Raw genomic sequence first — 15774 nt, forward strand, 5'->3', positions numbered from 1 at the left:
GGTGTTTAACATTTATGTGGCCCTGTGTTCTTCCTGCCTCAAGGTCAGCTTGCCCTCCTGAGTTGATGCTCAGTTTGATTTCCATGTGGTTTGCCTGAGTCCTAGCTCTGTTCCCCAAAAATTCCTGGGAGCAGTGAGACCCCAGAAAGAACACTCCCCTGAGGACCCCGGCTCTTGGTTTCTAAAGTGCATTCTCCACTAGAGGAGCCACAGCTACTTAGAGGGCTGACTGCCTTCTGTGTTAGAGGCAGTGGTGGCAAGGTTTAGATGGTACTTTAGATGGTACTTCATTTTTAGGTCCTACCCGAATAAGTAAATGATTTCTGTGCCATCACACGTATCTTCAAACAGTAAATGCACTGGGCGGGATTCTTCCTTTAATGGGAACATATTTTGACCTGACCTTTAACATCGCATCTTCTCTCCCCTTCGCAGGCACGCTCAGTCGCTGGCCGCTCTGCAGGCTTACTCGCACTGGCTAGCGCAGTACTGCAGCGAAGCCCATCGACAGAACACACAACAGTTTGTTACACTCATCTCCACCACCATGGATGCCGTCACACCTCTGATCAGCACCAAGGTCCTGAAACCTCGGGTGCTGCTCTTTGTAGCAGACCCCTTGCCCTTCTGTCCAAATACGCACTTACTAGAGAACCCAGATCTTGCTTGGTATTAGACCCTTAATTCTCACCACTGTGGTAGAGCAGTGTGTCATATCATGTTCATTTTGAACTGTGGCCCACATAAATTCAAATATAACTTTATTATTTTTAGCTAAGTCCCACATAAATACATGCTCATTGTGAGAATGTAAAATACCATTCAGATTTATAGACCAGAAAGTCGTGATACTCTTTGGTTCCCTCCTCCGAAACCCTGCCGTTCTGGAGTGAGATGTTTTATAATTTTCATGTTGATGGAAGTTAGTTCTTGGTGTGTACATCCCTGTAGGATGGATTCCAGGAAGTGGATTTGCTGTCAAAGGTGGATCTACGTAAATTTGATAGATTCTACTCAGTTGTCCTTCGAGAAGACACCGATTTATATTGTATAACATATAGATGTTTGTTTGTCTTTTTGTAGTTTTAACCACGGGTAGCATTCTGCCCTGCTCTTCACAGTGTATTGTTTTCCATAAATTTTTGTTGAGTTTGTAATTGTAATTTGTAAATGAGTTACAGTGTCCCATGAGGGGAGTTTTATATAATTTATAATTTACCTAGCCATTGCTGGACTTTAAAGTTGCCTCCATTTGAAAAAAAGTTACCCTCGATAATTCTGAAATGTATATACTCCCGAGCTTAGCTTTATCCTTTTGGGTGATTTTTTAAGAGTAAGTGGGATTAAAGGCTAGAGATCGTTTATGGTTCTAGGAAATTCTAATATTTCTTTCCAAAATAATTCTGCATGCCCATGACTCTTTGGTGTGCCTTTTTTCACCAGTCTTGCCAGCATTAGGTCCTATCTGTAGTTTTCTCTTTTGCTAATTTGGAAAGGACAGATGGTCCTGAGCCAAGGTTTTGATTGGCACACCGAGGGGAGGAAGCAGGAGAGCCTGGCATGACTGGTGGGGTACAGGAAGGCAAGTGGAGAGAGAGGTTGGCTTGGTTGGAGTGAGGCAAACAATCCCGAGTAGTTTGAATGGTATGCCAGGGGATTTGCCATGGGATTGTGGAGCTGACAAGTGACTGAGCCCAGAGGTTTCAGTGACTAAAGCCAAGAGGAACCAGAAGGGGTTGTTTCCATCTTGACATCGGGAGCCGCGATGTGGCACAGAGGAGGGGGCCTCATTGCTGGCCATCATCCCTAGAAGCTTTGATACAGAGCCTAGGTGGTATAATGGCTCCCAGCTCTGTGTCTGGCTTGCGGCTACCTCATTAAAGTTCTTCTAATAGCGGCCCCCCGGGAGAGCGAGTGAGCCGGTATGTCCTCTTCTGTCTCCAGGTCCAGGACAAGTTGCTGCTGTCTGCGTGCCACTTACTGGTGTCCCTGGCCACCACCGTGCGGCCTGTCTTTCTGATCAGCATCCCCGCGGTGCAGAAGGTGTTCAACAGAATCACCGATGCCTCTGCTCAGCGACTCGTCGATAAGGTGAGACCCCGGGGCCAACCCGCAGCGGCCCTGGAGCTGTGTGGCTCAGACTCGGGGAGGCCGAGGAGGAGGAGGCTGGCTCTTCTTTTGCACTCGGAGTTTACAGGCCACGCCGACAGGGGTGGTTTCTTCCACAGGTGGCACTTGGGGCAGCCTCCGTGCTTTCCCGATGGGCCCTTACCACGCGGCCGCGCGGTATGCAGAACACATGAACAGTTCCTCCTGGGAGGCAGCCAGGGGTGCTGCCTTGAGAGCCGGCCATGTGGTTGGTGTTGTCAAAGGCCCCTTGCACTCCTTTTGGTTTACGAACAGTCTGTTTCTGTTGTATTTTCTTGAGGTAGAGATACTCCATCCAGTCAACAATTTTCATAAAATCCTTCAGGAGGCTCAGGCTAGAAGTTTAAAAACAAACAAAACAGAGGTGGTATCAGAGGGCAGTCAGAGCAGTTCCTTGAGCGCACCTGGCTGTCAGCGCGCTGCTTCCGACCCAGCGCCAAGGGCACAGGGACTGTGAGCGCTGCTCTTGCGGCCTCGCGCTCTCAGCCGTGTTCTGAGCAGCGTCTCAGAGGGTGTCGAAGGCCAGTGTCTGCAGTGTCCGTGACTTCTCCCTCTGTAGTAATGCTTCTGGTGCCGAGGGGAAGGGATGGCACCAGGAAAGATTATTGGGGCTGGCCAAGGAGTGTGCTGGACCCAGACTAGGTGTCACTGCTTCATCTCCCGCCATTACCTTAGACTGGGACCAAAGCCCCAGGCCGGCCTGTGAGAGAGGAGCCGGGAGGTGAGAACTGTGTGTGTGTGTGGCAGGTGCCTAGGTCGTGTCATGTGCACTTGCATGTTGCTCTTCGCCCTTTGACGTGTGGGTCTCCTCCAGGCTCAGGTGTTGGTGTGCCGAGCCCTCTCCAATATCCTGCTGCTTCCGTGGCCAAACCTCCCCGAGAACGAGCAGCAGTGGCCTGTGCGCTCCATCAACCACGCCAGCCTCATCTCCGCACTCTCGCGGGACTACCGCAACCTGAAGCCCAATGCTGTCGCCCCGCAGAGGAAGATGCCACTGGATGACAGTAAGTGTCCCCAAGGCAGGGATGGCCAGGGAGATAGGGCAGGTGCTGTCTTCCTTTGTGGCCGATGAAGTATTCACCTGTCCGTTGTCGCACGGCTGCTGGCTGGGGAGAGCCAGCATTAGGTGGTAGAGTCCTGGTTGTCTGTGGAGTTCTGTGCTCGTGTCAGCTGCACCTGTTTCCTGTATAGGACACCCCTTCGCTTAGTGAAAATGTCAAAAATAAGCAAACCATCGGTGATGCCTTCCGTGGATAAACAATCTTCAGTGACTGATTGATCCATTTCAGATACTTGTATAAGCAATCAAAGCACTTCACCTCTGCATGTTGGGAAAAATGGATTTAAGTACTGTCTTTTGAAATTATTTTTAACCTTTCTCTAAAAACATATGTTTCAGAGGCTTTGAAAAAACTTGGTATCTTCACAAATGACACTTCAAGTCTGATTGTTTATATTCAAAAGAGAGGAAAAAGATAAGAAAACTCAGTTCAAGTAGAAGGCATCAGATTTCTAGGAATCTTATAGAAATACTATAAAAATACAGTATTTTCACACTAAGACAGTACCGAAACATTGGGAGACACTGTTTATAGAATGTCAACAAAAACACTTTGTGAAATGTTAGAAATAGTGATAAGTACTCAGCATTCTTGTTAAGAACATTATTTTTATAATCGGGAACATTAATAAGTGCTCACTGTACAAAAATATTAGAATACTATGAAGACGGGAGAAACTAAATCTCTCGTTTCAGTATTTTAGGCAGTAACCATTTTAGCATCTTGTTGTCTTCCTTTTTCTCTGTTTCAGTGTCTTCTGTAGCTCTGTGGGTGCGTGAGAGCGGCAGAGTGAGCGAGGGCGCCCTGTGCGGGCCCCTGCCTGGGCCATCTTCTCTCCATCTCTGCATCTTGCTGTGCCGGCACCGCCCTTCACGGTCCGGTGTTTGTCTGGTCCTGGGTCTCAGTGTTGAGCGTTCTGTCATTCATTTAATTCTCACAGGAGCCTATGAGTCCGTTGCTGTTACCTGATTTAGACCGGGAGGAAACTAGTGTAAGACAACGTGATTTGCCCAGGGGTTACATATGGCTAGTGTGGAATCACACTTTAGAAAGTTCGATGGTCTTTTCTCCCTTTATCTTACACGTACTTATTATCAGTCAGCATAGGCTATGTGGTAACAGACAGTCCCCAAATCTTAGTGGCTTAATCCAGGAAAGATGTATTTCTTGCTGCTATTACATGTTCACCTGGGGCTAAGGGGTTGGCAACATCCTGCTTGTTATTCTGGTCACTCGAGGCCTTGGGCTGCTGAGGGCCACTCCACAGTCTGTGCTTACACTGGGACAGGGATGCAGGGGATGGTGCAGTGGTGCTCCCAGCGGCTCTAAGCACCAGCCTGCAGGTGACACGCGGCCTTTGTATGTTTGCTCACATTTCAGTGGCCAGAGCATCGGGGTATGTGGCCGCGGCTTCCCTGCAGAGCGGATGCCACCCCCTTGCCCCGTGCCATGCTGGGGCCATCTGCTGAATAGGAGGAGCCATTTCCACAGGGAACAGACTTAATGGCAGAGCTCACATCTGTGGCATGTTCCCTGGGCCCCGCACTGGGCCGAGAACTTTCTGTACAGATGTTCGTTCAGTCTTCCCTGTGGCCCGGTGAGGTTTGTTTTCTCCTTTCTCCAAGTGATAACGTGAAGGCCTGGAAAGTTTTTCCCATTGCAGCTTACTACTTTGATACATTTTGAAACCTACACCATAGTTGAAAGACTGAGCAAAGGAACAGCTGTGTATCTTAAGTGAGGATTTACCGCTTGTTAGTATTTCGCCACACTTGTGTTCTTGCCCCCCCAACTTTGTCATTTTAACAGCCGTTTAAATAATTAAATAACATAAGTTGCTGAAATTGACACTTTATCCCTGAATTCTTAACCTTTATCTCAGAGAACAAGATGCTGTCTTATAACTCAGACACCATGAAGACAGCCAAGCTGTGCGGCCTGATAACAGTGACATCGTGTAACACACAGACTGCAGGCAGGTGCGCCCCAGGCGCTACCAGAGTGGCCTTTTTTGCTTCTTAAAAATCCAAGATACAGTCCAGGGTCATGTGTTCTCTTTGCTGGTTACATTTTTCCAATCTTTTAATAGAGAAAAGTATTCCTGGTTCTTGTTTTACCTGACATTGACGTTTTTGCAGAGTCCAAAACCATATTCTCGTAAAACGTCCCAGAAGCTCTTCTGATTGTTTCCAGCCGTTGGGGCAGGAATACTGTCCGGGCAGTGTTGGGTACTCTCTGTCGCATCGCTTCTGTGCGTCCCCTGTGGCAGGCTCGGGGTGATTGTCTGCTCCGGCAGCACTGCTGGTCTCTCCACTGTCAAGTCCCCGCCCACTTCTCGCCCCCTGCTTGGCAGGTGGAGGTTGCTCAGAATCAGAGAGAAGGTGGTGCGGTCAGGGGTCAGAGCCGGGTCTGAGTGGCCCCGGATCCTGATTCTTCACCGCATCGCCCCTTTGCTCCTGAAAGCGCTGTTTCTAATGGTCTGGCAACGTCCTGTCCAGTGGGGGCACACGTGATAGACCTGTTCTCCTATTCCGTATTTAATGGTGCTTTCAGTTTCCTCTTGTACATTTCTGTGAATGCATTTTGGTTCTTGTTTCAATTTCCTTATACATCAGAGGTCAGATTTTGGTCTCTTTACCCTTTTAGCTTTCCCCCTAAACTGATTTCCCTGCGCCTTGTGTATTAGGGAAACCTCTGACCCAAGTGTGGTGTCCTGGCTTAGTTAAAGTCCCTGTGCTTGCAGTAGTGGGCGTGAGTGGCTCCTTCAGTGGGACGCCGTGTCTTTGACTCACGTGCCAATATCCGTGTGACCAGCTGTTAGAAGACCAGCCTGTTGTGAGCCATTATTTTATTTTTAAAGATTTTATTTATTTATTTGACAGAGATCACAAGTAGGCAGAGAGGCAGGCAGAGAGAGAGGGGGAAGGAGGCCCCACGCCGAGCAGAGACCCCCAATGTGGGGCTTGATCCCAGGCCCCTGAGACCATGACCTGAGCTGAAGGCAGAGGCTTTAACCCACTCAGCCACCCAGGCGCCTCTGTGAGCCATTATTTTCAAATCCTTTGAGTGAGGTGGGGTCATCGCTCTGTTCACATTTTCAGAAGAGGAACTGCAACTTAGAATGCAGTGGAGTCAGGAGTCAAACCTGATCGCATCTACCTCCAGAGCATCGATTCTTTCTGCTGTACCTTCCCTGGAAGCTGCTTCAGCCCCCTAGAGGCTGAGGAGCGTGGGGGGCCAGGGCGGCCCCAGAAGCATGGCCAGCTGGAGGCCAGCTCTCAGCCCAGCTCTGGTTCAGCCTCTGGTTCTACCTGTGGAGCTCTGCCAGAGTTGAGTGGCAAGCTCAGGCTGAGCCACGGGGGCCTGCTAGGGGCAGCTGGGGGCAAGCCCTGTGTCTGAGGGTGAGAGGCAGCTCCACCAGTGCCGGAGAAGGACGGCAACTTCCCTGTGTGGAACTTTCTGATATCCCAGGCACTTTGCTGGAAACATTCTCAAACTTGTCTGTCCTCCTCTCAGCAGCCCTGCAGCGCTGGGGCTGTTGGCTGTCCCCAGTGCCCTGCCAGGGGTTCTGCCCCACTTGTAAGGCCATCTAGTGCTCACTTGTCCTTCCTCTGCGGCTCATCTGGGCTGGGCCCTTGCAGCGTCGTCTTGAGCTCCTGCCGTTGGCCGACCACTGCCCCTGCTCTCTTGGGGTGCTACATGGCGCATCATTGGGGTCTCGTTAGGAGTAGATGCGGTTAATAACACAAAGTCATACGATAATCATCGTACGCGTTTCATCAGGCCCCGGGTGCAGATGGCGTCTTCCCAAGCGCAACCACAGCCACAGCTGTGCTGCTGGGTGCCGGTGCGGACTGCCCCGCTAGCCGTAAACCTGGAACTGATGGCGAGTCTGATGTGCACATGTCCACTCTCGCCCGGGGTAGTCCCCTTGTGAGGCTTACTTTCTTACCCATCATCTAACCGGAGGCTGCACTGTACCTTCCTCTCTCTCTGGACTTTTTCTGGTGGACAGAAGCAGAAGAGAGGCAAAAAAACCTGAGTAGGCAGGCCAGCGGAGTCCTGGCGGTAAAAGGGGGAAAAAGAGGAGAGAAAAGGATGTAGGAAAAGAGAGAGAGAGGACACTCCATCAAGAGAGACCATGTTCTTTTAGCAAGACTTCTGCAGCTGTCCCCTAAACACTTGTGCAAATGTCTCCTTCCCGTATGTTTCCCGTTATCCTGCTTTATCCTCAGACAAGTCCTAACACACACTGAATCTTGATTTGCAGCCAAAGTGATTATCCACCAGACACTTAGTGTCTTGGAAGACATTGTGGAGAATATCTCTGGGGAGTCCACCAAGTCCCGGCAGATCTGCTACCAGTCGCTGCAGGAATCCGTGCAGGTCTCCTTGGCCCTCTTTCCAGCTTTTATCCATCAGTCAGGTAGGAGCTGGTGGCAGGCCCCATGGTGGCGGGTGCCCGCAAGTCCCAGAGTGACTGCTGGGCTCTGTAGAGCCCACCCAAGTGGGTATCGAGGGCCTTGACACTGAAGGCAGAGTGGGGGTTGGTTATGGAGAGTCTGGGGCCAAGCCCCCACCCCCACCCCCCACCCCGGGAGCCCTCACCTGGGTCTTGCGCCTGTGTTGTGTGGCCCAGAATCACTTGGGGCATCTTGCCTCGTGCACTTCTAAGTCTTTGCCTTCTCCCAGTGCAAAATATGAGAGGATGAGGCGATGGGGTCATGGTACAGGAGAGGAAAGAAAGCTTTTTCCCATGAGTGCTGCTTATTTCCTTAGAGGGCAGGGTGGCTTTTGCTGATACAGTTCCCGCCCTCCGTCAGTGTCACCTACAGAGGCTCTCCTGGTGCACGTGGGCTGGTTCTCCTGAGAGCCCTTGCACAAGTCTTGTCAATCAGCACGCGCTCCCTGATGGCCTCTTGTGAGCAGAGTGTGTGTGGTTAGGGCCAAAACACACTGCACAAGGTGATGGTTTAGATCTGTAGCCAGTATTTTCTGCGATTAATCCCTTTCATGGCCGGGGCCATTCAGCCTGAATACACCTCCTTATCCACCTTATCCACTTTCAGCCACTTAACCCCTGACCCAAGTGCCCGGATTAGTGGTCGGAGGGAGAAAAGTGACGCTGGGTGCCGGCGGTAAGGACGGCTGCCTGGTGACCTTCGCTTCCTCTAGTGAGCTGTGGTCAGCCAGAGGTTCACAACTCCAGAGCTATTTTCCCGGCATGTCCCTGATGCTTTCCCACTTTCCATCATGGGCTCTGGGGGCTTTGGGGAAACTTCTTCAAGCAGGAAACCTTCAGTCGAGATGGTAGTGCGGCTTGTCAGAGGACGGCCATAGGCCGTGGGCTTCTGCTTACCCTGTGCGCCGGCTTCTGACCTTCGGCTTTGCGCCTTCATTTAGATGTGACCGACGAGATGCTGAGCTTCTTCCTCACTCTGTTTCGAGGCCTCAGAGTACAGATGGGCGTGCCTTTCACAGAGCAGATCATACAGACTTTCCTCAACATGTTTACCAGGTAACCGCACACCTGCTCTCTGTGGCTTCCAGACTCCCAAGCGAGAAGTAGGGGGGCCCCGGCTGCAGAGCCTGGGGCTTTCTGCTCCTCTTCACTTGCCACAAGCACTGGTGTTCGTGCTGGCCCGCAGAGAAACGCTTCCTTGGCTACCACGCGTTTCCCCTTGTCTGCAGAGAACAGTTGGCCGACAGCATCCTCAACGAAGGCAGCACCGGCTGCCGGGTGGTGGAGAAGTTCCTGAAGATCCTGCAGGTGGTGGTCCAGGAGCCTGGCCAGGTGTTCAAGCCTTTCCTCCCCAGCATCATCTCCCTCTGCATGGAGCAGGTGTATCCCATCATTGCTGAGGTATGGGGGGTCCGGTCCCCGGTGCTGCCTCCGGTCTGCACCTGGGGAGGAAATGAAGTAGGGAAGAAAATGCATTGTGTTTTAAAGCTAATTTGTTATTTTTCTTGTAAAAATGATTTTTTCTAAGAAAGAATGCCTTCAGTCCAGTCTTTCTGTATTGGTTGGATTAATCCGAGCTGGTCTAGTGAAAGCACAGCAAGGCTGGTTGGTGAGGGAGATCAGTCTGCTCTGGCAAACACTCACTTTAGGTGAATACGTGGTTTTCTCCAGCGAACACTGTAACACATGTACTTTCCAGTAACAACGTCCATTGAGCTCAAGACTCTAAGGCTGGTTCTTGGATCCGTGCAAAGGTTTTATTGTTAAAGGGACGTTCTTCCTCCGTAGAAAACAGGCATTCAGAATGACACGATCCAGAATAGGTGTGGATTTAACTACGTTTTATGTGATAGTTAAATAAGAGCTAATCATTGTAATTGCCCCAACGAAGGCTTAAATAAGTCAGTTGCTTTGCATCATTAAACACACTTGGGTCCTGTAAGGATTCCTGCCATGGGAGCTCGTGCCCTCTGGTCCCAATATAATTTTAATCAAGAGTGAATTAAATATTATCTGGGTCTTACAGTTTTAATTCTACAGAGACATCTAGAATATTGTGACCTGGCCTGCCCTCCAATGACTTGGAGGTTTTCGGTTCAGTTAGAAAATACTGCTGAGCCTGCCTCCCTCCATCCTCTCCTCCCTGAATCCTGCTACTGGTGACAGCGGAGACAGGCCCAGGGAGCAGCCAGTCCCACCCGCTGCCTCCCACTGGAGTCCTCTGCCGCTGCTTTCCATGGCTCTAGGTGCACTTTAAACTCCTGTTCCACAGAGGGCAGAACTGCTTTTAAGGCTTCTTACTTGTTTTGCATAAGATCAACAGGTTAGCTGGGAACAGCATTCTTTGTTCTGGGAAAAGGAACTATATGACGAAGATGTGACAGGTCATACCAGCTGCTTTCTAAATAGGAAAGCCATATTTCTGATCGTTCTGCCAGTAGGTAGCCTTTTTTTCCTGGCTGGCTTAGCCGGTAAAACATGTGACTCGCGATCTCGGGGTTGTGAGTTTGAGCACCATGTTGGGGTAGAGATTACATAAAAATAAAATCCTTAAGAAAAAAAATTGTTAGAAAAAAGTAAAAGAACACAGGGTCCCTTGGCCCCGACCTGGGCCTCGTGTCTTTGTGAGAGGATGCCTGGATTGAGCTGCCCGCGAGAGGGCCACCTGACCGGTTGAGCATGTGGGCGGACACTGATCTGCGTGCCGTGCCGTGCCGTGCCGCGCCGCGCCGCGCCGTGCCATGCCGTGCCGTGCCGGTGCCGCGCCGGTCGCAGGCTCGTTTGGTCTGTGTTGCTCTAGAGCTGCAGGAAGGGCCGTTGTGAAGGTCTGTGTGTCCCCGCAGCGCCCCTCCCCTGACGTGAAGGCGGAGCTGTTCGAGCTGCTCTTCCGCACGCTCCATCACAACTGGAGGCACTTCTTTAAGTCCAGCATCCTGGCCAGCGTCCAGCGGGGTGTCACCGAGGAGCCGATGGAGAACGAGCCTCAGTTCAGCGCCATCATGCAGGTGACGCGCGGGAAGGGCCCGTGAGGGTGCCACCTGCTCCCTCGGCTGGCTGTCCCTTGGTTTGGTGCCCTGGTGTACAGGGAAGCTCCATAGTCTCCCGTCTGAGCGTGGTGCTGCCGCTTAGCTGCTGGGCGGGTAGTTAAGTTCTTGGAGCTTTGGTCTCCGTCTGTAGAGAGAAGCTGCCTGTTTTGCGAGACCGAGTTCGCTTCTGCCCAGCAGCTGGCCTGGGGGGTGCTGGATGTGTGCCTGTCTCTCTGCCCTGTCCGGTGCTGCCAAGGGTGGGGGCTGCCTGCAGCACACTGAGGCGCCCTTGCCCAGAAGCTGAGTGGAGTCTCTTGAGGGAAGGGCCCAGGGGTCTGCTAACAGAGGTTGGCTCTAGGGAAGGCAGGAGGCAGGCTTCAGAGTCTGCTGGGATTGCTGAAGATTTGACTAGTCACTCGAGTAGCTTCTAGCTTCAAAGGTGGAATCCATAATGGGTTCCAGATGTTTATTACAAAAGGTCAAGGTGAGACTGATGTGTGAAGTAAGGCCCAGTGGAGGAGGGCTTTAGAGCTGAGATGACTCAGGAACACTCCAAGGTCTGATCGGAGGCATTAAGGCCGTGGGTACCCTTGTTCTGCCACTGGGCCCAAGGAACCAGCGGAGTGCCATTTCTTTGGGTGTGGGGTGGGGGCCCCAGAAGGGCCAGGTCTGAGGTGCTTTGAATGCTGCCCCTAACACAGTGGTCTTACTCCCTAGGCGTTCGGACAGTCCTTTCTCCAGCCGGATATCCACCTGTTTAAACAAAATCTCTTCTACTTGGAAACTCTCAACACCAAGCAGAAGCTATACCACAAGGTCAGTGCCCTCTCTCAGAAGGAGGGGGCAGTGGGGCGGGCAGAGTCCCAGCCTTCTGGGACAGCCTCAGGGGCTCAGGGTGGGCCACGGGATGGCATGTGGACGGGCTCGGGGGCGGAGTGAGCCCTTGGGCCATCACTTAGCCCACCCTCTCTGTCTGCAGAAGATCTTCCGGACCACCATGCTGTTCCAGTTTGTGAACGTGCTGCTGCAGGTCCTGGTGCACAAGTCCCATGACCTGCTGCAGGAGGAGATCGGCATTGCCGTTTACAATATGGCCTCCGTGGACTTTGATGGCTTCTTTGCAGCCTTCCTCCCAGAGTTTCTGACCAGCTGTGACGGCGTGGATGCCAATCAGAAAAACGTGCTGGGGCGGAATTTCAAGATGGATCGGGTGAGGAGAGAGAGGCGAGGCTAAAGGGCGGGCAGGCGTGGGTTCTCATCCTGGCGCCCGCTCAGGGAGGAAGGGGCAGGCCACTTCCGGGTGTGGTCCGTGCCCACGGGTGGCTCCTGAATGACTCGGTGCTGTGGCTGGACGCTGGGCCGCACCTACCCACAGTGTGGGCTTCTGCAGCAAGTGCATTCTTCGTCCCAGCCATCAGTCCCCAGCCCCGGCCCCAGCAGTCCATCTGATTGCCTCTGCTTCTTTGGGCTCACTGCCCCGCATCATGCACACAGCCCCCCGGCCACAGTCATTTCCTCCTGGGTCCTGAGCTGCTCTAGCCCAGACTTGTAGTCTGGGAAGACTGGTGCTTAGGAGCCACATGTCTGAGTCCCGCCAGGGTTAGGAATATGACCCTGGGCTCTGCCCTGGCCTCCTGGTTCAGCGGGGCCTGACCTGGGAGGACCCTTGTCGCCCCCTGCTGTCTGCCCAGGGAACGTGGCAGGGAAGGGGTGGGGGCTAGGGAGGTGGAGGCCCAGGATATACACGGAGCCATGGTTGCCGGTGCGTCTGAGTCCCACGGCGCCCAGCTTCTCCTGTCCCAGGGTGTTGTGTCCGGGCACTCACCTGCCCTCCTCAGCCATTAGGTCTCTGCACTTGCCTACTGGACTCTTCCTGGAACTCTTCCCTAGGACGAGTCTGTTTCATCCTTCACCGCCTGATGTGTGGCAAAATGAAACCTTTCTCCCCCATCCTTGTGGCGTCCCTGCCTTGCCTTCTGTGCTGCAGTGGCCGGGCCGCAGCCCCACTTCGTGTGCAGACGGACACGCTGCTCCTGCTGGAACAGACTCTGCTCGCTCCTTATCTCGTCTGTGATAATGTGTCAGCAGCGCTATGTTCTCTTAGACTCAGCAGCTCCTGTTTTCCTTTGTCTTGTAATCTTTCTTTCCCCGGGATCTGTCTTGTCTTCTCCTGAGCTTCTGGAAGCTCACTGTAGCTGCTTGGGTAATTTTCCTTCCTGCTCCTTGAGGCCAAGTCCTGATACCTAACTCTCACTTTCTAACGATGTCCTTATCAGTCAACTTCTTGATTTAAAGCAGTGGCTTCCAAGTCTAGTTCTGCATCAGCGCACCTGGGGGCCTATTAAATGTACAGAGACATACTCTGTGTTCCCCCCAGGACATTTGGAATTTGGCATTTGGGAGCCACTGATCTAAGAGACACCCCTTTGATTTGTTTTCTGGAGGACAAAATAAGTAAAAGAACCCGCACCTTCATTCATCTGTTTACGGGTACCTGAAACTGGCTGGTCTCCGGCCCTGTGGGGGCATTGGGGCTCCAGCCCCTCCCCGCCTTCAGAGGAGCCTTGCTGGGAAGACAGGCAACATTGCCTCCCTGTGGATGACACTGGGCTAAGCACTTCATGTGCCCTGGCTCTGGAAGCCTCTAGCAGCCTTCTGAGGGGAGGTCCTATTACTAATCCCATTTCACAGATGAGCGGAGGTTCAGCAAGCTCAGCTGTAGTTGGCGGTTAGAGAACCTGGGAATGCTCGAGCCAGGAAGCGGGACTCCTGGCTGGGGGTTCCCGCTGCGGAGCCGATGAGCATTGCCCACATGCAGGTGACCCGGGCCCTTGGGGAACGAGGAGCAGAGGGGCCGGCCTCAGCCGTCGGGGGCCTCTTTGACAGAGGCTGGCTTTGAGATGAGTTTGAAGAAGAAAGGAGGTTTGCCAGGGGAAAGATGCTGAGGGGCCCCGCCAGCGAGCTTCCAGAAGGTACTCCCGTGGCACCGCCAGCCACATGGTGTCCCACAGGCCCCGTGGCAGTGGCAGGCACCGTTGATGTTTCTCCGCATTTGGACCTGCAGTCTGGGCCCCAGTGATCCCGGCCTAAGCATGAGGAGGCGGACCTGGGGTGGTCTTGCTGGATTGGGGGAGACTTGGGGGTTCCAGCTGCAAGGGACCTTCTCCACTGGTGTCTGAGGCCTGTGGGCTCCTGCGGGGGTGTCCCTTCTGTTCGGGAGCCCTGGGCGGGGAGGAGTCTGTGGACACGGCTTGGCCGGCTGTGGTGATGGAAAATTGTGCGTTGGTGGACATACCCGTGTTCACGGGCGAGTCCAGTCTGGGTTCCCTTCCCTTCTTACCGTGGAAACTGGGGCAGGTTTTGGAAGCTTTCTGTGTTTCACTTTCTTCACCCTTCACACGGGGACACTAATGAAACCTGCGTTGCAGGCTCATGGGGAAGCTGAGTGGCTTAGCACCCGGATGGCCTGGGGCAGGGCCTGGCCTGTGGTGGGCACCCGGGGAGTGTTAGCTTCTGTTCTTTTGCCCCCGTAGGGCCGTTGCTGACACAGGGTGAGTGGATGAGTAGCAGTTCTGACTTCTATAAGGCATTTGCAGACCTCTGCGGCCCACCCCGGGATCGAAGTAGCTGGGGTGGGATTGCTGGGTGATTTGGGGTGTTGGGTGGGGCTGGGCTGCAGCTGTGCCCCTACCTTCCAGGACCTGCCCTCGTTCACCCAGAACGTGCACAGGCTGGTCAACGACCTGCGTTACTACAGACTCTGCAATGACAGCCTGCCCCCCGGCACCGTGAAGCTCTAGGCACGGCCTGCTTGTCGCCAAGGGACACGAGCTCCCACTGCTGCCACCCGCCTCCCCTCCGCCTCTGCCACACATGGCTCCCGGACAGGCCTCGGCTACTCCTTGGATTCTCGCACCCCGAACAGCGCTGCCTGCCCCCGTCCCTCTCCACGCTCCTGTCCTGCTGCCCACCCAGCCCAGCTGGCTTCAGGGTGCATCTTAGCACTGGTTGGAGTGCCCAGGGCATCGGGAGCGGGCAGAGGCTCGTGCAGCCAGGTGCCAGGGAGACCCCCCCCGGGAATCCTGTGGGCTGGTCTGTGCCATGCCCGCGGACGTCAGCCATGAGGCCGAAACGCCAAGGACTGCTCATGACCGTGCCACCTTCTCACCATTCCACCCCCACCTCCGGCCCGGCCGGCCCCGGAGAGACTTGATGCTGGAACTGTTGGGGCGCTTCTGTCAAGCCTCTCCCGCCCTCCCCTCCGATTGCCTTGAAGTCTCTGCTCTTCGTCAGAGATTTGCAGACTTGTGGGGTTTTTGTTCTTGTTTTCTCATCATTCCATTGTGATACTAAGAAACTAAGAAGCTTAATGAAAAAATAAAATGCTTATGTTGTTGTTATATAAACGCTGGTCAGGGAGCATCTTTCCACTCAGCTCGCCGGGGCCAGTGTGCAGTGGAGGGGCTGTCCTGGTGGGGAGCAGGGCTGTGAGCCACAAGGCCTGTGGCGGGGCCGCGGGAGAGCCCAGCAGAGGAGGGCTGGCTCGCGCAGGGACCCCTAGGCCGCCTCTCCATTAAGCTTCAGGAAGACATAGGGCCCCGTTTCTTAGAGTCAGAGGGTAGGGACTTGTCCATACGGTTCCCCTTGAGGTGCGGGTGGGCTTGGAGCCAGGTAGGGTCCGCCACCCCTACTCCTCAGGCCTGGGCTCACGCTCATCATCCTAGAGAATGGACATTGCCCGAGACACCCAGCCGGGCATTGGCCGTCGGTGGACCAAAGTCTTGCCGGAGGTCAGCGGCAGCGGGGAGGGCTGGGTGACTGGTGTGCTCAGGAGAGGTCAGGGGCTGGGGAGCACTCAGGGCTCACGGGTGTGTCTGAGAGCCGGGCCTTGTCAGCCGTGTTCGTGTGTGGCAGCGGTGCTTGTCCTGAAGTGCTGGGATGGCGCGTCAGCAGCTCCTCCTGCCTTAAAGTCCCCGTGACCGGACCGACAGGACTAGGCTAGATTCTTTTTTTTTTTTTTTTTTTAAGATTTTATTAAGTGAGCTCTACACCCAGCATGGAGCTCTAAGCTACAACA

At 53.6% G+C, this 15774-nt stretch overlaps 1 protein-coding gene across 3 annotated transcripts in view; it reads left to right on the forward strand.

Moving 5' to 3' along the window:
- XPO6 (exportin 6) overlaps positions 1-15103 on the forward strand; it is a 101296-nt gene extending 86193 nt beyond the window's left edge. For 2 of the 3 annotated variants that reach the window (XM_032842671.1, XM_032842670.1), the window contains exons 15-24: positions 436-580; positions 1945-2091; positions 2963-3152; positions 7480-7635; positions 8613-8727; positions 8901-9072; positions 10515-10676; positions 11415-11513; positions 11677-11907; positions 14396-15103. In XM_032842671.1, coding sequence (XP_032698562.1) covers positions 436-580; positions 1945-2091; positions 2963-3152; positions 7480-7635; positions 8613-8727; positions 8901-9072; positions 10515-10676; positions 11415-11513; positions 11677-11907; positions 14396-14497 — 1519 coding nt within the window. In that variant the 3' untranslated portion in view covers positions 14498-15103. The remainder of the gene's footprint in view (positions 1-435; positions 581-1944; positions 2092-2962; positions 3153-7479; positions 7636-8612; positions 8728-8900; positions 9073-10514; positions 10677-11414; positions 11514-11676; positions 11908-14395) is intronic. The other variant, XM_032842673.1, reaches the window with a different exon arrangement.
- The last annotated feature ends 671 nt before the right edge of the window (positions 15104-15774 follow it).

The sequence above is a fragment of the Lontra canadensis genome, unplaced genomic scaffold, assembly GCF_010015895.1.
Source record: "Lontra canadensis isolate GAN:19392208 unplaced genomic scaffold, GSC_riverotter_1.0 scaffold132, whole genome shotgun sequence".
NCBI classification, from domain to species: domain Eukaryota; kingdom Metazoa; phylum Chordata; class Mammalia; order Carnivora; family Mustelidae; genus Lontra; species Lontra canadensis.